This window comes from Platalea leucorodia, assembly GCF_965183815.1.
Source record: "Platalea leucorodia genome assembly, chromosome: 7".
Classification (NCBI taxonomy): Eukaryota; Metazoa; Chordata; class Aves; order Pelecaniformes; family Threskiornithidae; genus Platalea; species Platalea leucorodia.
The window spans coordinates 54,922,619-54,947,591 of NC_138829.1; the positions used below are offsets into that span (position 1 = coordinate 54,922,619).

At 42.3% G+C, this 24,973-nt stretch overlaps 1 protein-coding gene across 1 annotated transcript in view; it reads left to right on the forward strand.

Annotated features, from left to right (window-relative positions):
• Positions 1-24,973, forward strand: part of BRSK2 (BR serine/threonine kinase 2) — a gene marked incomplete at both ends in the record, with an annotated part of 323,936 nt that overhangs the window by 213,609 nt on the left and 85,354 nt on the right. The window contains 2 exons of the mRNA XM_082318936.1: positions 4,959-5,044; positions 18,758-18,898. Of these exons, the coding sequence (XP_082175062.1) occupies positions 4,959-5,044; positions 18,758-18,898 (227 nt within the window). The remainder of the gene's footprint in view (positions 1-4,958; positions 5,045-18,757; positions 18,899-24,973) is intronic.

A 24,973-nucleotide genomic window follows, 5' to 3' on the forward strand; every position in this document is an offset into this window, starting at 1 on the left:
ATTTTTCACCATTTTTAACTTTCAGTCCCACATAACATGGAAGCAAAAGTACCAAATTAATAAAATCCTAAGGTCTGTTCCTGCGATATTTCTGTTACAGCAGGAATGCAGACTTTCCAGAGAACTTGAGATTAGTTTCTTCCTATCTGATACCTTTGGTGTTGCCACTTCAACTCAGTGAAATCACAGTGATTTACTTTCTGCTTTCTGTGCTCTCATCATGGAAATGCAAACTACAGCATAGAAGGCCAGACATTGGAGAAAGTAAGCACTTTGGTACAAGGTTTCCAGCCTGAGTTCTAGCCTGAGGAGTTAGACGAGCATCCAAATCTCTGCATCCTTTGAAGTTCATCCTGAGTCTAAATAATGCTGAACTCAGAGAAAGTTCATGTCCAGGTTGAGTTTCTAAGGGACAGCCATGAGTTCTGAAAAGTATTTCATTTATTTCGTTAATTACTTCAAAGCAAAGCAGAGTCAACATTAGAGAGCTTGATTTTCACACAAAAACCTACCACCGCCACACCCCTCCACCATTTTGCTCTGAGTAGGAAAACCAGCACAACACATTTGTAGCCTGCAGGGCTTTATTGCCCCTCGCCACTTTTGCAGCTCCAGACTTCCTTCTCAGGCCAGCGTTTTGAGTAATATGGGAGCCACTGATGTCAATGGAGAGAGGGCTTTGTGGTGTGCTGCTGGTGAACTTCGAAGCATCCGAGGAGAAATGTCATCTGCTGTCCCCCAGCTTTTTGGGCATAGTTGTTCTTTTAGAAACACTGCTATTAATGAGGGTTGCATAATACGAGACAGCTGTCCGCTTCATTTTTCAAGTTCTCACAGCACCGCATGGGTGATGGGTGACCCAATTGTTATTGAGCAAATGCATACAAGAGAAAAGGAAACTTTCTTCGTCACTGAGACACACCTTCAGGCTCCCTCGACCTGCCCTCTTTGCCTTCTGGGTGAATTAGCACCCTGTGTGTCTGTGAGTTGGAAGGCAAGAGAGCAGAGCACTTGTCATCAGTGAAGACTGTGCTGACAAGATGGGCTTAAACCAGAGAGATGTGATTTCCTCTGGGGGAGAAGGAGGGTGAAGTAGAGACGAAGGAGAGGGAACCAGAGTTTTGCATTATTCCTCTAAGGGTTGCGTTGCCCCCATGTTGCGCTTTGTCATTAGCTGAATCACTGGAGCATCCTGTCAAATCAGCCTCCTGCATAGATTGTTAAAAACTCTAATTGGCACCTGCAAGGTTACAAGTTAGTGATGTGTCTCCATTTGCCCTGCACAGCCTTTCACAGCTCTTTCCCCCAGCTCCAAGGTGCTGGAGTGCTGCATAGTCAGTACCGTGGTGTGAGGCAACCCAGGCTGTAGTTGGGACCCTGTGTCATGACCTGGCGTTTGTGACAGAGAAAGCTTCACTTTTTTCCTTTCTCTTTTAACTGTTATGCAAATGTTTCTCCATGTTTCCTGTTTATCACAGACTCCAAGCCTCCCTAGACAGGCTATTCTGAGCTTGGCCTGCTTTCTGCTAATTGCATCTGCATTAAAGCAAACACCCCTGCAGGGTTTCTCCATTCCCCTGTCCTTGCCAGCTCTGAGCTGGACAGCACTCCATGGCTTGCAAGCACAGGGATGCACAAAAAAGGCATGCCAAGGGCTGGCAATGCTCTGGGGAAGAAGGCAAAGCTGTATGCTATTTCAGGCCTCTTATTTTGCTGGTGAGCTCAGATACCTCTTCTTTGCTAATGACATGGTGGTTGCTAGGTCCTCCTGAGCCATGCATCAGTAAAATCACTATTGAGATCTACAGTCTGTGTCCAACCGGTATCAATTACTGGCTTCTCTGTGGGGATATAAAAAAGGAATAGGATCCGGGAGAGTCACCCATTAGTAATGACTGCAGTAGTAATTTTGAGAAGGTGGTCCGTTACACGTTTTTGTGAACTGTTGTTTTTCTTTGGAAGGGAAAAGAGGCAGGACACTGCTGTAAGATTTTTGAGGATGATCTTTATCAGATTGCTATTTAGAGAGCTAGGAATCTCTAGTTCTTGAAGTAATACAGCCATTAGTGTCTTGCTCCTCTACACGGGGCCAAGGCCTGGACTATGAGAAGTACAGTAATGACACTTTTCCTTCATAAAGCCCCTTTTCACTGAAGGATTATACAAAGTCTTACTGAGATGAGTACATTAGTTTTGTCCTTGGTTTGCAGCTGGAATAGGTAGCAGACTGTGGAAAGCTGACTGCTGCCTGCACTGGAGTGGTGGAACACACCACTGAACTGAACACGTTGTAGTGAAATGCTGCCAGGCACATAAAGCTGGATGCTTGCTGCATACCTGGGGTTGAAATCAAGACCTCTGAAACTGTAGTTCCTCTCAGGATTTAGTTCCCAGGAAATTAAAAATATTCACAGAACCTTCCACACTCACACACTTAAAATGATGAAAGTAAAGTAACTCCGGTTATTTCTTTTTAATTGGTTCCTAGCATAAATCTGTAGGTAGTAAGTAGATATTTGCTTCCTGCTCTGATTTTCTCTTATCAAACATAGGCCATGCAGTGCCATAACTGAATGTCCTCCTCCAGTCGCTGCCTCTTCTCATGCTTCAGGACAGTAACCAAGCAGGACCCTGACTGGATGCTGCCATACATCACGCACTTGGTCGGAACGTACATTACCACTGCACCCACCAAGAAGTTTTTCAGAATTGAATCTCCAATGCAGTTAGCCCATCCGCAGGGAATTTATTCTTTCACAGGCAGGCTATCCCCCAGGAGGGAGAACGAGATTGGATGATCCCTGTCATAGCTAGTGCAATGGTCACATTCCCCATGAAATACCTGGTCTCCCCCATCCAAAGGGAACTTTGTTGGAGTTCCAGTTTCTGAGCAGCTGTGGTACATGGTACTGATGGTGAACCTCAGTAGTATTGGAAGAGTGTTATGGGAGTGGGTGCTTCTTCTGTTTTGTTTTTCCTCATTCTTGAAGCAAATCCAACTTTATTAATTATAGGGCTGAACAAACCCTCTGCAAATATCAGTGCATATCTTGTAAGAGAAGAGAGTAACAGGTCTTTTTGAAGAGGAGACAAAAATGGAATAAACTAGCTCTCCCCCTGTTTTTTTGATGGAATAGCTGTACAGTTGAAATCTACCCAACTTTCGTTTCCTATTTGTATAAGCAGCTTTCATCTAAGTGCTGGCCATGAGTAAGTTACGCCTACAGAGCTGTCACGATCAACTACTGTGTATCTCTGAATTCATAGCAGTTCTGGCAGTGCTGAACTGCATACATACATGTTTACATGCACGTGCACATACACACTTAATTCCATTAGAGCTTCCTGATACACTTTTCCTGCACTTCTCTGAAGGAGCTATTTCCAGAGATCCCGAGTGTGGAAATGGATCTCTCAGATGACTTTTGACTCTGAAGAGAGGAGTAAGTGTCTTTGAAAGACAAGGATTGACACGTGTACAAACACCCTTTCCTCCATCCTGATATGCGAGGAAGGCCAAGGGTGATGTGGTACGAGAGTTGCTTTTGCTGGTTTTGTGGGGTGATGTAGAGAAAGAGAGATCTGGGGTGATAACCAACATGCTGGGAAATCCTCCTCTGCACAGTGCTGGGAAACTACCACTTTCTAATTTCCTGCTGAGTATCTTACTGGCATTCAGGGAAAGTTGTCTGTGTTCAGCCTTAGCAGAGGGTGATATCTCAGGAAATTAAAGGACATCAAGAACTAAAAGTATACTGGGGCAAGTTCCTAATTACTCATCTGATCCCTGCAGGGGAGATGTTCAGGGATGGTTTTGTAGTTTGTTCATGTTTTGTTGGTTAGCATAGCAGCTCCAGGACAGTCCGTTATTTAAAAGACTGGAAGAAAACCTACTTAGTTGTCCTCATTTGCTTCTTTAGGTCTTTTTCCTGCCTTTGTGGATTCCTGGAAATTTGGCATGCCCGACTGTGCAATGCTTAGACTGCGTCTTGTTGCAGAGTTTATTTCAGTAAGCTACAGTCTCCGCAGTGCTACATTAAATCCCGTCCAGTTAGCCTAGGTCAAATCAGAGCGGTTACAGTGTGGCTTTGAGCAGCACAAAGCAATTTTGCTAGCAGCTGAGGAATTGCACTGACTCCATCTCTAATGAATACCCTTAGTAAATTCAAGTTAAAAGCACCACAGCAGTCATGATAGGAATTTTGGGTGAGAACAGGACTTGCGCTAATTACAGAGACTTAGTCACAACTTGTTAACTCCGTGTCGAAGACACGCTCTTAGAAGTAGCCATGCTCAGATTGGGAATTGAGAAAAAGCAGTCTTACACTTGAGGCTCTGAACACTGCATCTCCAGTAATCAGGTTTAATTTCTCGTTGTGCCTTGTACTTCTTATGTCACTTCTTATATTTCTTTCCCTTTCTGTGCCTCAGTTCTGCAGCTATAAAATCACATTGCTGTCTGTCTTCCACTCTTCGTCTCCCCTGCATACACTGCAAGTTCTTCAGGATGGGGATTTTCTAATATTAGTTGAGTATACAATACGTAGTGCAGCATGGCCACACCTATGCCTGCGGGAGGTCAGGACAGCCCTAAGTGACATCTCAGAGTTTCTCTACTTTGGGAATATGTCATTGGCTTTGGATTGTGAGGAAGGAACAGCCTTGAATGCTCATATAACTCTTACAGCTAATTCCCTTTGGTAGATTTGGGACTTTTCTTTCAACCTTGAAATTTTGCTGGTTTTCTCTTCTGCAGGGCAGGGAGTGCTGAGGCTGAATAAATTGTATTTTTCTTAAATTATATGAGTGCTAAATATGATACATTGTTATAAGTTGCCATATCCTCTGCATATAACGAGGAGTGGAAAATGGATAAATGGGAAGAAAATGTGTGACGATAACTAATGTATTCTAAGACCAAACTCCTAATCTTCTCTATTTCTTTTTGTTTCTTCCAGGTGGAGCGGGAAATAGCCATCCTGAAGTTGATAGAACATCCCCACGTTTTAAAGCTGCATGATGTTTACGAAAATAAAAAATATTTGTAGGTATTACTGGCTTTTGCCAGAGAAAGGGGAAGGGAGGGAGATGAGGGTTTTGGAACTTGATAACATTTCTGAAGGTATGGAGCAGGGTATGTTTTCACCCTCAGCTGGTGTCCGTGTGATATCTGGTACTTGGATGAGAAAGGAACACTCCTTATTTCCTTGGCTTTTCTCATTTTCTTCTCTGTACTTTACTTATATGCTGTTTCTTTTCCTACTTAAAATGGAGGAGAGAGGACAAACCAATGTTTTCTATCAAACAGCAAGAGGGGACAAAGGTTTGTACCTGTAAGATCTGGAACCATTTTGAATCAAAACTGTAACAGACTGTTACAGTGGATAATTTGGATAACCTCCCTTGCCTAATAGTTTTCATTTAAACCCTCAACTCTCACTAGCAATATTTTAAATTTGCCCCATCAATAACAATTTTTGGTTTTAGGGGCTGCTGAAATCTCGTGATGGTTCTGCAGTAACAGTTAAGTAGCAAAGCCTTTTTTTTTTTTTTTTTTTTTTTTCAGATCATTGCCAGTGCCAGACAGGGATGTTGTCCACAGACAGAGTCATTTTAGCTTGACAGGGCACTGGATATGTTGAATCTGTTGTCAAACAAACAGGCCACATTAATCTTGGCACAACAGGAAAAAAAATCAATGTTCTCCAAATGGAAAAGGGCAACCCAGTAGGGAACTCAGTGTTATTTTCAGCTTTTTAACAGGTTATTGCAAGTAGAAGAGAGTGGTTAAAAAAAAATTAAACTATTTTTAAAAACCACCATCCATTGGTGACCTCTCCTTAATGTCACAACACAAGAAGGGAATGACTGTTTACCCAAAGAAAGTGTGTTGAATGGAGGTAACAATCCCTCGTGGACTATTCAGCCAGTCTTGTTACTGGAGCAATGAATTCCTATTCCGAGAAGTGAGGCCTCTGTGCCTAAGGGTTAGCTTAGTAGAGCAGGCAGTAATTTCTTTTGGATTCCGCACCCTCCTTTGGGGCAGAGCCTGCCATCCGCGGTGAAATGCAGTTGCCAGAGTGAGCTCGTGCAGGCACTGGGTGGAGGCTGGCTCAGATGTTCTCTGAGCTGCACGCCAAGTGCTCTATCCTCAGTGGCGTAAATGGTCACGGCTCCATTAAGCCCAGTTTGCCCCAGCTGAGGACAGGGCCCCAGATGTAATGCAGCCTGCTCTGTGTGCAGGAGAAGGGTAGCAAAGGGAAATGAGGCTTTACAGCCAATAATTTCTCCTTTAATCCTGAAAAGAGAGACACCACTTGTAAGAGTACATTCCTCTGTATTCTGGTTTAAAGGAGGGTAGGACGAGGCCCCAGGCGCTATTTTGGTTAAGAGAGAGAGAATATTCTTCTTTGTGATCCTTGTTTATTGGTATGTTGTGTAATCTTAGGTATACACACACATAAACACACGCACACTTGCATAAACACAGCATACAGCTGATGTGTTCCAGGTAGGTGTAGTGTACTTGAGTGGTGGAGACAAGGTATGAATCCATGAAGAAGAAAGGCCATGATCATTACTTGGAGTGAGGGGATGGGTTATAAAGGTGCTGAAGCTTTCTCCTTGCTCTGAATGCCTATGAAGCCAGCAGCTGAGCTGAGGTCTCCTTCTTTACCTCGAAAGACTTGGGGGCTATTTTGCTCCATGTGAAAAATATCTAGTGCTCAGAGCAGTGGGGATGGTCTTACACCAAGATTTCCAAAAAATGACTGCATTCCTTGGCAGGAAAATATCGTCCTGCTGAAAATCACCTTGAAAAGGGAAGCATCCCGTATCTTTAAGCTGTATCTGGATATCCTGGCTTCTAAAAAATATTGGGCTCCAAAGTGTGCTTTGCCAGTGACCATTTAGCCTTTAACAATCACTAAGTCTTCTTTGTGCTGTAGCTTCTCTGCCTGTAAGATTGAGTTGTCTGCATCTCCCCACAAAGGCACTGAATCCCTCTTCTGAAAGACACTGACTCTGTGAAGAGCCAATGACTGCTAATTACGTTTCATTTTTTATTAGTCACTATTTTAAAGAAAGGGCACAATGCAGAGCTTCTGCCAAGCCTCCGTGTTCAAAATTAGAAACAGCTGTGGCCTTGGATGAATCTAAGAGGTGGAAGAGAGTGCTTGTGGAGGGGCAAAGCGTTACAAGTATGTGGGGGCTGAGACGCGTGTATGCATGTACTTTCCCAAATAAAAAGACACAGTGACCTCTAGTTCTTACCAGCATCAAAAAAGGGATGGCTCTCTGGTTGTGGCAGCACCTTTCCATCATGCATGCCATCTCCACAGTAACGGTAGTGGCATGGTTTCAGAGGAGCTCGTGAATTATGGGTGATATTTCAGATGCCAGAGACTAATCACAATACAGCGCTGGGGAGTATTTCTTCGATAAATGTTAATTTCACAAATCATGTTTGACTTTTGGTTTATGATTTAATTTGTGACAAGGGGCTTTGGTTGAGTAGATTCCTAATGCAACCATGAATCAAATCCTTTTTCCACAGTTTATTTAACACTGAAAATGAGTTTTAAAAAATAGTAATAAAAATCTGTTAGCATATGTGTGTTAGCCTAGCAGTCATTTTCTGTTTGTTTTGATGGTTTTTTTACCAAGATGGTTGGAGAGATGGAGATGGCTTTATCCAGCATTTTGAGTTGTCTTATTTAGTAAGACTATGGACTCCAGTTCTAGGTGCATAGGGAAAAACACAGCTACACTGTGGCTCTCTGTGCTGATATACCACCTCAGATATATATTATGTTGGCTAAACTAGCAAGATTAGTGACACTTGAATTATTTCGTATTTGTTGTATGATCACACTGATGGCCTTCAAGCAAGATTGGGACTCCACGGTAACAGGTAATTTAGAAATAGCTATAGACAATCTATGCCTCCCTCTCTCCAATCATGTAATGTTAATAGATGAAACAGCCAGGAAGGAGGGATCATACTCCCATTTTAAAGATCAAGAAGGAGTTAAAGTAGCCTGGTATGGGGTAAGCCCAGAGCTGTTTAAGCACTTAAATTACTGGTTCATAATGGGGAATTATCAATGAGCTACCAAAATTTGTGCATGCACCAGTCATTTTGCCTAACCAAGTTCAGACAGTCAGGAATTTTAGGGAAATGTAAATAAACTAAGGGAACGAGCAAGGTGATAACAAAGTTGATCACAAAGTTTTGGTGTGTTCTGTAATGCATATTGGAGGGGAAACACTCCTTTGGTCATATGGTTTCTACATTGCAAATGAACTGTGAGAACCTGAGTGATGGTCCCTTTCTCTCTGTGCTATGTATAGAAAAGGTCTTTCCTGAATTGGCCCTCGATAGAGTTTGTGTAGCAACCGGAGAGGAAGACGGAGTTCATACACTGTTAGCAACACTACCACTGTGACTGAGCAGGAGGTTCTCATTAGCAGACATGTTGAGGATTAAATAAGAGGAATCATGCAAAGCCCAGGCCTTCATGAGTGAAGTGGTTGGCTCGGATTTTTTCTAAGAAGCAATCTTATACTTTATTCTTAAATCTCTGATATGTACATTTGCTGCATTTTATGCAATAAAGTCAGCTTTCCTTTTGATCTTAGAAAAGCAATTGTACCACTGTTGGGGGAGCTGTTAGCATGGCAACCTAAGTGCCATCATATAGTCCACAGGAGATGGACCTTCCGTTTCCAAAGGGGATAAAGCTGACTGATACAGTTTTGCTGCAGAACTCCCAACAGGGGTGACATTATCCATTTGATCTCATTTGATTAGCTATTTAGTTTAAATTATCGGGGGTTTGGCAGAGAGTTGGAATGAGATAGAATAAAGACATCCTAGGACCGCTCCATGCCCTTTTCTTTCAGATGTTTATACTATTTCTCAATTCCCTTTCCATCAATGTCTCTCTCTCTCTCTCTCTGTAAATTTCTATTTACAGGTATTTGTATATATATGTATAGATTTATAGAGATTAATTTTCAAATCTTCACACTTATGATTTCAAATTTTCAAATTTTGTGGGAGCATTTATTTTAAATCTCTATATTGTCCAACTTGATCAGCATTTTAAATAAGAATCTTGAGAGAAGGAGTGGACATCAGAATATTGTTCTCTGAAATGCGCCATGCATTTATCAGCTCTTTTTCCAAGCACACGTCCCTTTCTCATCATTCAGCCGTACAGTGCTATCACTGGGCAAGTGCCCAAGCTTCATTGCAATGTACACAACACACCACCTCCTGATTTCAGAGGTGAAGGTGCTTCCCAGTGAGCCAGATAACAAAATTAAAATGTCCTCCTACCCTGCACAACTCACATTTCTGGCTTAAACAAGATCAGCTGACAGCAGGAGTCAAAGTCTTACAACTCTGGTGGTGTCTGCAGAGGCATTCATGCTGCCAGTCCTCTCCTGCAGGGTTTTCCTGTAATTCTGTTTATTTTTGTTGAAAACTAATTGTGGGGTGCCAGAGGATACAAGCAAGAGAAAAAAGGGTTCTGCATGTTCTTCTGTCATTGGTAACCCAGGACTTTGACATTTGATCCATCTGCGGGGAAACCTGTCTAAAGGCAGAAGGAGGGTTCAGAAAGTTGGAGCGGCTCCAAGGGCTCAGCACTGAAAATTAATTTTGTGGTAGGTATGCTTCTTGGTAGTCTGGTTGTGGGGTGTCAGATGCTGTGGATACAGGAAAACAAAATAGACCAGGATTAGAACACAAAATGATGTTCCACCTGAGCCTTGATTACAATTAAGAGAAGTATTCATAACCAGCTACCTTGACCCCTTTTCTTCTGCTGTTGACTTGTTTTAGCACTGTCATGAATTACAAGCACGTGTAGCCAAAGGAAAGCCAGTCAGCTGTAGGAGTGGAGCCAGCACATGTGAGGTTTGAGTCAAGGGTGGGCCTGGAGAGGAGGAGCTGGCTAGAGGCCAGAGCAAGGGGAGGGGGTGCTGCACCGAGGACAGGTGTCACTGCTTGCAGGAGGGATGCCAGCCTGGCACAAAGCAGGGCTTGCACAGAGGTGGTAGTGATGATTAATACTACACCTGTGCAACATGGTTTTAATACGCTCTCCCTAAAAGCCTGACTGTATCTACTGCTCACAGCCTGACATGTGCACTTGCATACCATCCAGTCCATGGTGCTGGGCTTTGGAGAAAACAGGCCCATAGTGGAGCAACTCTGTGATGTGAGCAAAGGTCAAAGCGAGATGTAGCTCCAGAGCCACAGTGCGTTTATGTGCCTAATTTCTCTTTCAGGCTTTGGTAGGCAATGTTGTGTGTGTCTGGGCCGTAGTTGTTAAAGGAAAGGCCACTTAACTCTGAAGAATAAAACCCAAAAGTATATGGTCACTAGCAGAATTGCAGCAGTGAGCTGATGGGTGTTGTCTCAGATCTGCCCATCCTGTGCTGAGGATCTCTCTGTCTGGATCCATTCCGTATCGTGTGCCCAAATAGGATGGCTGCTGCAGTGCCTGGGCATGCATGACTACACACCATGAAGGCACTGCTCAAAACACCTTTCATCACCAATAAATCAAAGGTACAGAGCGCAACAGCGTAATCTCCTACTACCTCTCTTTTCCCCAAAAGCCCCAACCTGTTCATGTTCAAACGTAATGGGCAATGAAATACAATCTTCATTCAAACAAGCAGACTAGAGTTAAAATTGTCTTTTGGAAAAAAAAAATCTAACGCATGCACATTTTCTTGCAGGCAAGGAAAAAAAAGTAGAGTTCCTGGCCTGGTGCCAAATTAGGGTTTAAAAATTCATGCCCACCATAAGAATTTATATAACTTCTGAATAATTTATAGGCTGTGCCAATAACACGGGGCTTAATATCTGATAGAGATTATTTAATCGATAGAAAACAGGGCAGTGAAAAAGCTGTCAAAGAACTACAACATGTCAATCTGGGCTAGGCAGCTTTTAACCTCTTCCCTGCTACACATATGTCTGTTCATATATATGTATGGAAGGACATTTTGCAAATGGGGTGGTAACATGGGAGAGGAATCATCAGGACTTTTTTCTTCTACAGGCTTTTCTTCGGCAGTCTGCCGTTCCAGACAGATCCCTTGCTGATTCACCAGAGCTTTGAAATGTAATGAGTTTTCTAGCTCTTAGCTGAATTGGTCAAAAGGAGTAGTGAGTTCCTCATGAATAATCTGCCAGGGATTGTTGGTTACTGCAAGATGGTTCAGAGTTCATCAAGACTGGTGGCAGTGCCTAGCACATGCCATTTGTGGTGCAGCTGTTTCCCTTTGTGTTTGATTCTGTGACCAAACTTCAAGAGGTTTTTACAGATGTGGGCACTAATAAACATAGGGACAGAAAAGAATGAAAGACGTATCTGTCTTTATAAAGGAGATTCCTACCTGACTTGTGTCTCTGGCCTCAGTAATTGCTTAGACATCTGCATCAACTCCGAAGTGTCTTGATCCATGCCGTGTTACCCAGTTTTAGGATTATGCTCATGATTTTCATATAATAATCAACTATTAAGTGATAAAACAGAGTAGTTCAGCTTCTCAGCAGGTGTGGGCATTTCATGAAATGTCTTACCTATAGGCATCACAAAACACTAAACTCTTGAGCATAGAGGAAGCAACCAGGAACTCTCCTGATTTTTCTTGTCCTTGTGTGTATCTCTTTCTGTATAACTGCATCCAGGTTTTGCATCTTGCTGGAGTGCACGCCTGAAGTTGTGCATCTTAAGAGCTAGCCAGTGCCACATGAATATCCAGTCTAACTTCTGGCATAGTAAAAGTCCTAGAACATCCCCCAATGGCGTGTGATGGTACCCAGTGGTACATTCAGGCTTATGTAGAAGACCAGCCTACTTGTTTAGGTTTAAGCGAGGTTGTGCGTCATATGTGTAAATATCGTACCATTTAATAAAAACCGGCTTATTAACTGGTTCCCTAACAGATAACTAATTGCATGCCCTGATGAACAAACCTTCTATTGCCTGACCAAAGCAAGAAGCTGTGTGAATTGACTATCATTCCCAAAGCACCAGGGAGTATTTCTCGTTACTCTCACTTTTTTGCATTTATAATACTTAGCTGAAATACACTGTGGTTCAGTATGAGCTTTCATCTGAAGATCTCTATCCATTTAATGCTTTTATAATAATAAATACATTTGTATTACCCCAGAAGACCTTATTCGTGTAGCTGTGAACGTCTCATAAGTTGTCTTCATCTATGAGGCTGAGAAAACAGGAGCTGCATACCCACACTGGGATGTATAGTGATGGGCCGCTGCGGGCACTCCCATCTGGCAAGAATTTTGGTATTTCACACCATTCTTGCTATTGGCTTAAAGACAGCTTTTTGTTCTTTACAGATGATGACTGGTGTGTTTGGGGTTTTTTTGTTATTTTGCCATAAATATCTGGTAATGCATGGTCCTGGTGTTCTCTGTGCCAGTTAGTCTTTCTGTAACAGCATTTTTCCAGGCATTGCTCAGAGCCAGCCTGTTTCTCTTGTTACACTCCTGCTTTGGAGGTAGCATGTAGCTGCCTTGCCTCAGTGAGAGCTCTGCGAGTTATTCGTCAAAGCTCTCTACAACTTGAGCAAAGGCACCCTTTAATAAGTTGTAGCATAGTCCACCAGATAGGAAGGAGAAATCATCACCGAAAGTGTCTTTGTTGCTGTTTTAAGTGATGTCTTCATAGTATTGTAGCGCAAAGGCGATATGGTCATGAAGAAGACCTTGCTGTGCTGGCACTGGACAAGAATGGGACAAAAACAGAGCCTATGCCCTAGTCAGCTTACAATCCAAAACACAAAGCAACTGTTGGAAACGTTGTGATGGGGAAGTCCAAGCTGTTGTCAAGCATCACAGCAAAGAACAGTCTTCAGGAAGGAGCTGAAGAAAAATGATGATGTAGCTCTGTCATTAACAATGATGCTCTTCCAAGCGTAGAGGTGTGTTGTGAGAGCACAGAATTGTTTGCCTGGATATTTAACAAGTGGATGCTGGAACCTGGCTTTGGAGGCTGATCAAAGACAGAAGTCAACCTCAAAGGCCAAAGAAGAGATCCTAGATCGGTTACAGAAGGGGCTACAAGGTATCTAGAAGTGAGGCAGCTAGTTCATGTTAGATATAGTATAAAAAAAGGAGACAATGGAAGCTTGGAAGGAGTGGTCGAAGTGGAAAGCTAAGAAAAAGATATTGCAGTGATGATCTGATATCTATTTTGAATCACCAGCAATGGGGCAAGAATGTATTTATCAAAGTGAAAGAGATGATGAATTAATTTAGATGCAAGATATCTAGCTAAAATTAGACATGAAATTTTAGCCATGTGCGTGGATAGGAAAACTATCATCTTAGTGGTATAACAGAGAAAACATCTACAAGATACCAGTACAACCAAGTTGTAGGGACCTGAAGAAAGCCTGAGTCAAAGGTAACACCCTCACTACAAGCCTGAATTGTAATCAAACAAGCAGTATTGCCCCTAGGGGTAGAGAAAAGAAGAAGTGGAATGGGGTGGTGAGGCTAAGAGTTCTGTTTTAGCCTTGCTGTGTTTTGAGCTGATGGTAGGACAACCAAAGACGTTAGAGATGAAAACCAACATCTTAGTTTATTCACGAGAAAAGGAAGAAAACTGTACTGATTTTTTTTATCTGTGTCTAAATTTTGCAAATTTTTTTGTGTTTTTTGGGGCAAAAGTCACAGCTTTTTGTTTTTGACTTCTGGTAGTGTCATCATAAATCTCCACAGCCCTGTCAGGTAGTTAGTGTTGCTGGATACAACCAAAAAATATGGTGCTTATAGACAAAATTGTTGTTGATCATCGGATATTTATTGGTCGTTCCCAGGGGAAAATGGACCGTCCTCTGTGTTTAGAGGAGTCCTACTGACATGGAGGATTTGGAAAAGACTAAAATGACTTGAAGGATGCAGGAATGATGTGAAACTGGTGGGCTGTCACATCTTGTGATCCCCAGAATACAGGCAAGTTGGGGTAATGAGGAGGAGAGGCACAGTGCTTTTTTTGTTAAATTTCCAGTCTAAGCTACAGAACAAGCCACAGTCAACTGTGGGGAGGCTACTGTGAATTAGAGAGCACTGGAGTCTGTGCTGGTTCCCGGTATAGCGAGAATCTGAGGGGCACAGAGGTAGTTTAAGACTACATTTCTCCACATTCATCTTGGCTACTCCATCTCTTTCACATGCAGAAATCATCCCTCCTTTGCTATATTGTTTAGTTTTCATTATTATTTCTTTACTGTTTTGGTTCCTGAAAGAGTAAATAAAATGAACCAAAAAGAAGGAAAGAAAAGAGCCTAGGATTATTCTAAGCTTGCTTTTATAAGCTGCATGCATGTCTCTGATATGATAGGTAGTAGGTCATTTGAGGTTAGGAACTTACACCTTTTATTGGGAACGTGGTGATGATGGGATACAGATGGAAAAATGGCAAAGGGAATAGATAGAATGCTGCTGCACACAATCTCTCTGCTCCTCTCCAATAGATGAAATTATTCTTGTATTAAACATTCAGCTGCTTTGTCTTTAAAGACCAAAGTCTGGTCTCCTTTGAGCTCTGAAACTTAACCAGAGATTTTTTTGTTTCGTGTCTTGGCTTGTAGCAGGGACATGAGATATCATGCAAGATGTGGACCTTGGTGTCTTTATGAAAGCAAGCTGTGGCCTGTGAAAATTTTTGAAACGTCTTAAGGAATATATCTAGTGAGGAAAACCAGTAATTGAGCATTTCTTTTTAACACCACATGCATTTGGCTTCATATTGAGTTGCAGAACCTGATGTTTTCTTGCTTTTCCAGTGTCCTAGCAAGCAGAGAGGAAATTGGTGGTGGGGACAGCATGGAGTAGAAGGCATAAGGGACCACAGGTGCTGATCGCAGCTGTGATACTGCGTGACTGTAACCCTGGACAAGTCACTTTGCTTCGCAGGTCCCTATCAGTAAAGAACAAGAGGTTAATACTTGTAATGCTCCTCTCATGTGAAATGCAAGGATTAGAAGAGTTGGTGTGTGTCCAGGGTATCCAAGATGTGAGAGCTAAGTGCTCTTACAGAGTCTTTTGTCCTAATATAGCTCTAATATAGGGAAGGGGAAACTCAGGAAAATACTTATTAGTGTTTATCTCCCCTACGGGCTATGTGTTACTTACCTTCTCCTACATCCTCCAAGAGCTGGCGTTGGCATACTTCCAATCCTATAGCACTTTGCTAACGTAAAGGATTTTAGAGGCTGATGTGGATTCAGGAGATCTGGATTCTTTTCTGTGCCACAGATTCAGGAAAGATGTAGTGTCTGTATGCCTTATTTTCCAGTGCCTGGAATAATGCTCTTTTTTTCCTTTGCTTTTTCTGTTTGGCTTTTCAGAGTGTGTATTCTCTTCTTTTATGGAGTCACTGAGACATACTCACACACACACAGTTAGGTGGATTGATACAGATATACAGCATTTAGTGGGGATTGTGTAAGCCGTACAGTGATAGTTAGAACTGGTGCAACACTTGGAAATGTTTAAACCCCTATTGCTGGCCTGTTTGGAAATAACGTGTACTACTACTGTGCCATGTAATGTGCCAACAAAACATTGGCTTACACAGAGATGGAGGCAGGTGCTGAATTATGCCCTTGTTTAATCGAAAATCTCCTAGTTGGGGGCTATCCTAAAAAAAAAAGGCATCGTACTGGAGGGAATAGGGTTGGTGGGTGACCAGCTGCAAATCCGAACTCGGAAATCCTAGCTGCAACATAACCACGTAGTACTTGTGGAATTATCCCTGCAGCATTTATTTCTTGCACTTGACCACTGGGGAATGTGTTTGTTGTCCTTCTCACTCCTGTCACGTTGGGGGCTTTGTCAGATCAGAATACATCGTTGCTGTGCTTCTCTGTGTCCCTTGACTTGTCATAGGCACAAATCTTTTTCAAATGTTCTCCCCTGTTCATTTCCATTATTATATCTGGTGCTTCTAGGTGGCAAGCAAAAATGAATAACCTTGTAAATGCTCCCTGTCTTTCAATTTGTTTTATTTTTCATACAACGTGTCAGTGCGTTTTTGTTGAGTGTTTTTAATAAGATGAAGTTGATGAAAATAAATTGCCTTGCAGTTCCTGCTGTGGGTGACAGAAATGCTGGGTCTGTAATTTTCCAAAACTGTGCATTTGAAACCAGTGTGGAGGGTGTTCTGTATGCCTGTAACTGCAATCATCTTCGTAAAATACCTCCCAGGAAAAGAAAGCAGCTAGCAGTTTGAATCTTGGGGGCAAGATGCACTGCTGTATCCAGCTTCTGCTGGGCACAGTGAGAGAAGGAGCTGTCAGGGAGAATTTTAAGATTGATTCTGTGCCAGGCTTGGGTCTGCCATATGGGATAGTTAGCCAGATCTGTCTCTAGTATGAGAGGGAGAATGGGTTATATAGCAAACCCTCTTACCAGAGTGTCTGTTAGCCAAGGCTTGGAAAGTGAGGACTGGGACTTGAAAATGTGGACACCCCAGTGCCCATGGCTACTGCATATCGGCTTTCTTCTGAGCGGTTCAATGTCTTGCTCAAAAAGTGTAATGCAAATAAATGGTGATCTCCATATTACCAAGGGGTACTCTATAGACAGTCTGGTAAATACTCATCTCTTTCTGGAAAGAAGATAACCCATGTATTCCAAATGTGATTTTCAAGTCAAGATTTTTGTCTTTTTTACTCATTTTAATGAAAAAAAGGTCAATATTACCGTATTTCTTGTAACTGTTTCTATTTTGATAAAAATTGCAGAAAATACCATTTTAATTCCCTGAAGTTTAGAAATTCATTTTGTTGTCCACTTTTTTGTGCTTTTGTACTACTTAGCTGGCAAGATAATATTAATATCCATCTCATACTGCATTCTCTGCTGCATTTCTGTAAGGCAAGGAAATGCTTTCTCCTTGACATGTGGAAGTCACACAGGAGCTGGTGATAGACCAGGGGCTCAGGTCCCACTCTTGCAACTTTAAGGCTGATGCCATTATCATTATGCCAGTTTTACTTTCCTCAGAACAGCTTTTACTCCTTTTACTGTTCCATCTTTTTGGAAACATTGCAAACAGGAATAATTAAGCCCCCAAATTTATAATAATCTTCTCCTCTTTCCATTTCAAATTTAGAAATTTCCTTTGCGATTATGCTGCTTGAGGTACAGAAGAGACAGTATCCTGGATTAACTATTTTCATTGTGCACTCAAATTTGAAGAGTTGGATTAATACTGGTAATAAACCTAGCTTGCTGTAAAGCAAAGCATTGAGAGGTAGGGATCATACTGCACATACTGGTCTGCAGTGCTGTTGGGAGGAGGGGACAGAGAAGTACACTCAAAATTTGGAAAAATATCTAATTCTTGTGTGCAAGTTTTCTGGTGATGTCTCTCAAACAAACTGCCAAAGGTTTGAATGCCCTGTTCACCCTTGCATTGTTGCTTTACAAAAAACACCTTTCAGATCACATGCCTTGCCGTGCAACCCTGAAACTCAGTTCAAAGGAGTTAGACAGTAAGGTTTCTGCCTCTCTTGCAGGGTTTAAACCAGCTAACAGAGCCAAAGAATGAAAGTTAATTTTTAGTAAAAATAATAATTTGTTGTTTATACTTGCCATTTCAGATTCTGAATAAGTAATCTGGCTGCATAATTTCTTCATTCTGAATTAGAATAGCATACGCTGGGCAAACAAGCAAGGAAACAGTAGAGCACAAAATCACAACGGAGATGAAAAAAGTCCATGGAGGTTTCAAGCAATCCTCTTGCCAATAGAAGTCTATTGCATAGTCCATATTATATCTGGTTTATTTTTAAATGGTTCAGTTGACAGTGTTCCTGCCACTTCCCTGGGGAAACTATTTCATTCCCATTATTAGGCAGCATTTCCAGAGATTTTTACTAAGTTTTCCTCTGCTTGGCTGCCTTTCATTACTCCTACTTAAAACAACAAGACAGTCCATCCATAGCAAGTCCTTTCCTTCCAGAAGATTTCACTTGTCTCTCTATGACTGCCAGGAGTGCTATGTGAGGTCTGGGCTTTCTTCTCTTGCTCGTAGGTTCCCGTTGTGCCGCATTTATTCACTCGGTGTCATATTTTTCACGTGTGAGTTGCAAGAGAGAGCAGCTACTTCAGCAAGTCACTGCTGTTCAGCAGCAAAAGCTGAAGCCCTTACATAGGCTGCACACATGTAGTTCTTTTTATCTTTTTTTCATAATTTAAACTATTCACCTTTTTTTTTTTTAATTCCCTCTAGTTTGTTGACATCTGTCTGGTTCTCCAGGTGTCCAAGACAGAACAGTATGCGAGTGCAGCTTTGCCACAGCTGTTTTATAAATGTCAGCTTGGTTAAGGGACCTGAGGCTTCCTAGTATGCAGTCTCACTCCACAGTAGCTTTAAGAGCTTCTGTGAAAGCTTATACCTGATTATTCTCTTCATCCCCTCCTGGTCTTTTGAGTCATTTTTAGCTTCCAGATTATCTCTTGCTATTATATAGAACACTGAATCCAACAGTGGCATGTCTGAAGTTTGCAGAACCCCCGTTAAAAATATTAATCACTCCTGATTTCAAAATTCTGATTCTCTTCCATTGTTCTTTCCAGAAGCGTTCTCCTTGACTGTGTGTAAATAGAGATGTTTGTATATAACTCTGTGTGTGTGAGGGGGTTGGTATGATAATGTGCTTACAAAATCCTGGCTTTGTTATTTTCTAGGTATTTGGTGCTAGAACATGTGTCAGGTGGGGAGCTCTTCGACTATCTCGTAAAAAAGGGAAGATTGACACCAAAAGAAGCCAGGAAGTTCTTCCGACAAATCATCTCTGCTTTAGACTTCTGCCATAGTCATTCAATATGGTGAGTACAGCCATTTCCAACAGGAGTTACCTGTACAGAATAAAGGGATCTTATTTCTTGATACTTTTACTTACTATTAAGTAACTGATGTTGTAAAGCTTTAAAAGCATTGTGTAAAGTGCTGATGTATTTTTTAATTCTTGGCCATCTGTGAGACAGTGTGCCAGTCAGAGATAGACTTTTCATGGAGAAGATTGTCATTTCTCACTGGAGGAGAATTTATTTACAGGGAATGCTTTAACCAGGAAAACCAAAAACACCAAGGAAAAGCAGTTTAATTTCCATCATTCTTGGGGCACTTGCTAATAACTGAAAATTTCATGCACTATATCAAAATGAATCCCTGAAGAAACTTGGGACAATGATGAATACAGCAAAGTCATTTTATGGCTTCCTTCAGTTTTTGGAAACCTGCTGGCTTTTGGCAGCCTTCACTGAGTCCGTTCTGGGCATTTGAGTCACTGTTGCCTTTAATTTCCTTTCCAGTAGGGAAGAATTTCCTTGATCTGGCTGCTGTTGATACTCACTAACTCCATTATATGATTTAACCATCAGTTGTGGTTTAGCCTGTGCTTTCAGGTGGTGTTTTAAATTGGACCAGTTTTTTCCTTCATCTTCAGCAAGTTTAGGTAATTTAAATCATACTGAAATCAAGTTGTTATAATCAGTCTGAGCACAGAGTTTCTGTATAGCTGCTGATCCATAACTGCCTGCTTAGTTCTCAGAAATGCAGCTCCTCGCAGTTACATTGGCTGGGGGAGACCATTTACATTATGTCTGTGTGGCTGCTTCTCCATAGCCACAGACAGCTGCAGATCCCCCCCTCCAGGAGGCCGAGGGCCACTGATAGATACTGCAGCAGTTGGCTTTGCATAATCACTGTGCGATTACTTCTCAGGAACCATACAGTGATCTTCTGTACCCCCAGTTTTGTGCTGAGAACTCACAAACCAGACGTCCACAGCATAAATGGCCACAGCAAAAATGGATGCCTAAATATTTAACTTGCTCTTCTAGCCCCCTCCCTCTACGTCTCTGACTTATTTCAACAGGAAATATTAATCTGAAAGAGAGCATATTTCTAATAAATGGAAAGGGAAATAAGAGTCTTTCTTGAGGATATATTAAGAAGAGTATCCTGTTAGCAGAAGAAGCAGTTCGAAGGTGATGGATCTGGGTGAGAAGGTCCTGAGGACAATGCCTACCTGGCACAGATAGGGTTACAATAGTCAGAGAAATTCCCAGAGGAGCCGAGAGCAGGTTGCGTGCCCTAACTAGAGGATCTAAGTTTTCTCTGTTGGCAGAGACCTCTGACAAGTTTTATGCTGCGAATTCTACAACTTTTCTTCCCTGCTAATGAACTGGGTTGAGTGATCATGACCTTCTTATAATCAGCATAATCCTTGGTAGGTTGTATAACTGTTATTTTTTATGTATACTGGGCAGTGTAACCACTGGTGGATTGCATACCTACATGTTTCTGTTCCCTGCTTGGTTTAACACTTAGAGACCCAATCCAAGAAGACTCAAAAACGTTTAAGTACAACTGAAGAGAAATTATTTACTATTCCAAAATGAATATTCCAGAGAAATCTCCATTGGGGTAGAAGTTTCTAGGAAAGTATGCATATATAGACATACATACTAGTCCTTTGGGGTTGTGATGGATGCCTTTTGATATGGCAGACTTTAATAAACTGAGTGAGGATCGTGGTGAGGCTGTCAGACAGACAAGTACCTCTGCAGGTTTAACGATATGTGGAATTTCCAAGCAGAGTGCATGTCTCTCTTGAGGAATCCATTTTCTTCTGTTAAACGTATTGGATTGTGGGCAGTAGTCTTGTTTAGAAGTAAATCCCCTGTCTCCTTGCCAACTCCCACTCGACTAGCATCTAATGCTGAATAAGTTAGCAGTAAATCATAAGCTCTTCCTCCCTCTGGGTCACTCTGAGACTTGTGTGGTCTGTGTTATATTAGACTCTATGTTGTATTCTGGACAGTTATCATTAAACCTTTTTGAAAACAGAGCATGCATAAATGTATGTGTGTGCGTGTGTGTGAGTATAAAAGTTAATGTGCTTTCCTAAGCAATGAAGCCTGACCTTGTCCTGTCGTGGGGCAGTGAAATGACAAATCATCTCATCAGCCAGGTTATCCAGTTATGACCACGTTGAAAAATGAAGGCTTCTGCTTTGGTTAATGACTAAATGTGGGTGCCTGTAACCTACTGGCAGAATAGATTGATAGCCTGGTGTTCCCAGCCCCGACTCATTGTCCCATCTTCTTCCTCTGCCTCCCAAAACACTGTGAAATATCTGTGGCTTACTTTCACAGCAGTACATAACCACATGCAGCTTTCACTGCTCAAAATGTATTGGTGCACCAGGATTCCCAGATCAAAGAATCAGAAAGGATTCCTCAATCCTCCCGTCAGTAAAAGGCTTCTGCTGCTACTGTTGGAGAGATCACCTGTGTCCGAGAGGTGTTTTCAAACAAGCAGCTCAGACAAGGAAGCAGAATAGGCTTGGAGCTTGAGTCTGTTTGGGTGTTGTTTTAAAAAAGTATGAGTTTTCTGTTCTTATTTTATTTATTTATTTTATAAAAAGTGAGGGAAGATTTGATGTACCTCACTCCGAGGTGCAGTCACTCACGGGGTTTTGTGGTACAGGCTGGCCATGGCGGAAAGCTTATAGGTAACCCACTGTAGGGTTCTCTAAGGACTTTTCTGTGCTGTGCCATGCTAGGGACCCACAGGCAACCGTGGGTGCGAACAGACAGCACCGTGCAGAGGTATTACGTGGGATCCTGCAAACAGTGTATCTGTGTTACCTTGCTGCTTTGCCTGAGCTGGCAAGCAGAGCAGTTAGCTCAGTGATGCAGCATTATTGCTTCTGTTTCCAGCTCTTCCTCTGTGCTAGCTCCGAGGGCTCTGCACCATGCTGCAGTGCCTGGAGCAGATGCACTCAGCAGTGGTGCAAGAAACGGCAGAGGAATCTGGGGTTCCTTGGACATCAGTGTGAGATCATTCTAGCCTAGGAAGTTTTCTTTGGACATAACTGATGGGTTTTTTTCCTAAGCTGCCATTCACCTAATGCTGGGTGTCTGCTCTCCTAAATTCAGAGCCTTTAAGATGTCTCAGCTGGGTGCCCCAAAATCAATAGTCCCTTTTAATATCCTGCCTCTGTACTGTGGGAGAGCTCTCAGCTAATTCAGTGCCGGCTATATTTTCTGTCAGAAACAATGTAGGAGCACGTATCGGGGTAGGTCGCAAATCCTTGCTTTCCTCAGGAAGAGTCTCTTTTATCTCGAGCGAGGGAATGCTGCAGCGCCAGCGGAGGGTGGGAGCCGGGCGAGGAGAGCTGGCGGGCGCCTCATTGGCTGGGTGTGACATCACCGGCAAGAGCTGGGATTGGCGGCATGCGTATTTTGTGTGTGTTGGGTTTTTGCTTTGGTCAAGCTCATATTTGGTGTCAGCTCACAAGCTGACAAATAAAAATATGATTACAGAAAATGCCCCGTGGCAAACCTTATTATGGCTTCAGAGATAACAGATAATGCCAATTACTGCATGGGGCAGTGGTGACATTGAGAGGAAATCCCCTGCAGTAATGAGCAGCAAGATGATTATTTCATTTTATTTTTATTTTGGTTGGGTTTCATTTTGTGTTTTTTTCCCGAGCATGCACAAGAGGCAGCTAAGGCAGGTTCTTTATGAATATTGATAAATGACAATTATGAGGGCCCTTTCTCCTTTCATTGCCTGGGGCTGTGCCTGCTTGAGTACGCACAAAGCTCTTGGTGAAGTGTGTCTGTGTGTGCATGCGTAGACATGGGGGTGTGTGACTTAAGAGGGCTGAGGCAATGAATAAGAGCTTTGTTTGACTTTGCCTTGTGTTCTTCCCCTCAGTGCAGTGGGGGAAGAGGCTCCTTATAAAATAATGCTTCAGGATTTCACAGCAGTAGTGCCAAAAGCTCTGGTATATCCCTGCAGGCAGGAGCTGCAGACCACTGTCAGTAAAGGAAGCACGCTTCTAGGGAGAAATCTGGGGTGTCTTCAAGAAACAGAGAAAGCTGAAGAATGCCAGGTGCCATGTTCTGTCAGATAGTGCCACACTCCTAGTGACTCCCACTCTGCCTTGCTTCATTTATAAGGAGCGTGCTGTAGTGTTCTGCAGGGATGGCCTGTCAAACACTTAAGACTGCAGCAGCTGGACAGTTTGAAATCATGATGCAAGGCCTCCAAATGTGAAACTGGCCTAGAAATTGTGGAATTTAATAAGGTTGGTTTCTGGGGAGGGGAGTTCTGGTCCTTGAGTCTTTAGGTTTTCAAGTTTTCTTTCAGACCATCAGAAGTGAGGAAGGTACCTTTTTCCCCTGTTGAGAGCTGAGGTTCACCAATCGTTGCCTGAATCCAGGAGTTTCAGATCTGTGATTGAGACTGACAGTGAGGAATTTTCGAATTTCCCTTGTACAGGGAACCAGAGAAAACCCATCAAGTACAGCAGCTGCAATGCCAAAGGCAAAGTTACCAGCTCAGCTAAAGTCAGAGGACATGTATTTTTGTAAGTTTAGTTCTTTAAGTAAGCCACTGGAAACTCAAAAATGGCATAGTCTTATTGTGAGCATAACCAGGTAACATTCTCTGGCAAGCATAGCAGTGGTGATCAGATCTGACAGTCTGTTCTGGCTTTGAAATACATGAATATATGTTTTGAGGCAAGGTTGGTAGGAAAGAGCAATATATTTTAATAGATCAATGGAAATAATTGTTAAAAAGCAAGCAAGGTTTTATGCATACAAACCCTTCTCCAGGTCTCCTGATATGTTTATAGATGTTGTCCTTTTTCCTAGCTATAACTATATTTATTTGTTCTGCAGAATTCTGTGAAAACTTACTAAATTTGAGCATAGCAACCATGGCTCTAAACAAAGATTATTCTGTAGGTAGATACAAGTTACACGTTCGGATCTGATTTACAGAAGCAAGAGAAAATAAGATGAAAGGTTTTTTCTGCTCAAGAAAATTAAAAATATTGCTTCTGATACTATTAATTATTACTGATAAATTATTTGCGTCACATCAGGCACTTTTAAGAGGCATGCTACAGAGCAATTATTCTGTGGTCTGGCCCTTCTGGGAGTTTGGAGTCAGTAAGAAAAGCATTTGCAAAGTAGCCAACAATTTGATTAGTACAAATGACCTGCAACTACTCCAATTAGGAGGTTTCTTGGGTTAGAAATCTGTGACCTACAATGAGTTGTCATAGAAACTGATATGAACGTTTCAGCTCAAAAATCACTTTAAAATAATGGGTTAGTTCATCATCTTGTGCCAGGTGACATAGCTCCTTTGAATCCAAGATCTGGAGTCTGTCACTACACCAAAAATCTTCTGCCAACCTTGGGTGACAGGGAGAGAGTGTTTTACTTCTCTTTTTTATGTATGCTGCAACTGCCTGCAGTACAGATACGGGGATATTCCCAGAGCAGGAGGACGGACTAGAAAGGCAACGGAGGGAGCTAGAGGAGCTGTCTGAATAGCATCGCTGGGAGCAACCAGAAAGCAAGCGTGGCCAGTGCGTAAGTGGGAAGCTGGAACATGTTAACGCATACGTGTGCCTTTCATTTTCTATGCACCACCTCCAAGAACTGTGCCCATTTCCATGGGACAGTTTTTTTCAGAGCTTTCTCTGTATCCGTCTTGTGCTGCAAGGGAATTGTAAAGCCTTTGTTGTAATCTGTAAAAGAGGGACATTGCGGAGTGTCTGACAGTGTGTGCTTCCCCTGTCATGGCTTGTTTAATGGCTCCCTTTCACTCACACACTCTCCCTTCAAAAGCCTGCCATATGCAGGCTCCTGGAGCTAACTTCTTGCTCCATTGTCTTGATTGAGGAGCTCTGGGCAGTCTGTGGCCACCCTGGATCAGGGTTACACTGACTTCTGCAGTGCTGCATTTCTCTTTCATATTCTTTCTCAGCATATGCAGGGCTCAATAGGAGAGTTTGCCGTGTTTGTCACTAAAGAAGCTGCTTTCTTCTCTTCTGATTTTCCAGCCATGTGATAAAGCCCCTACAG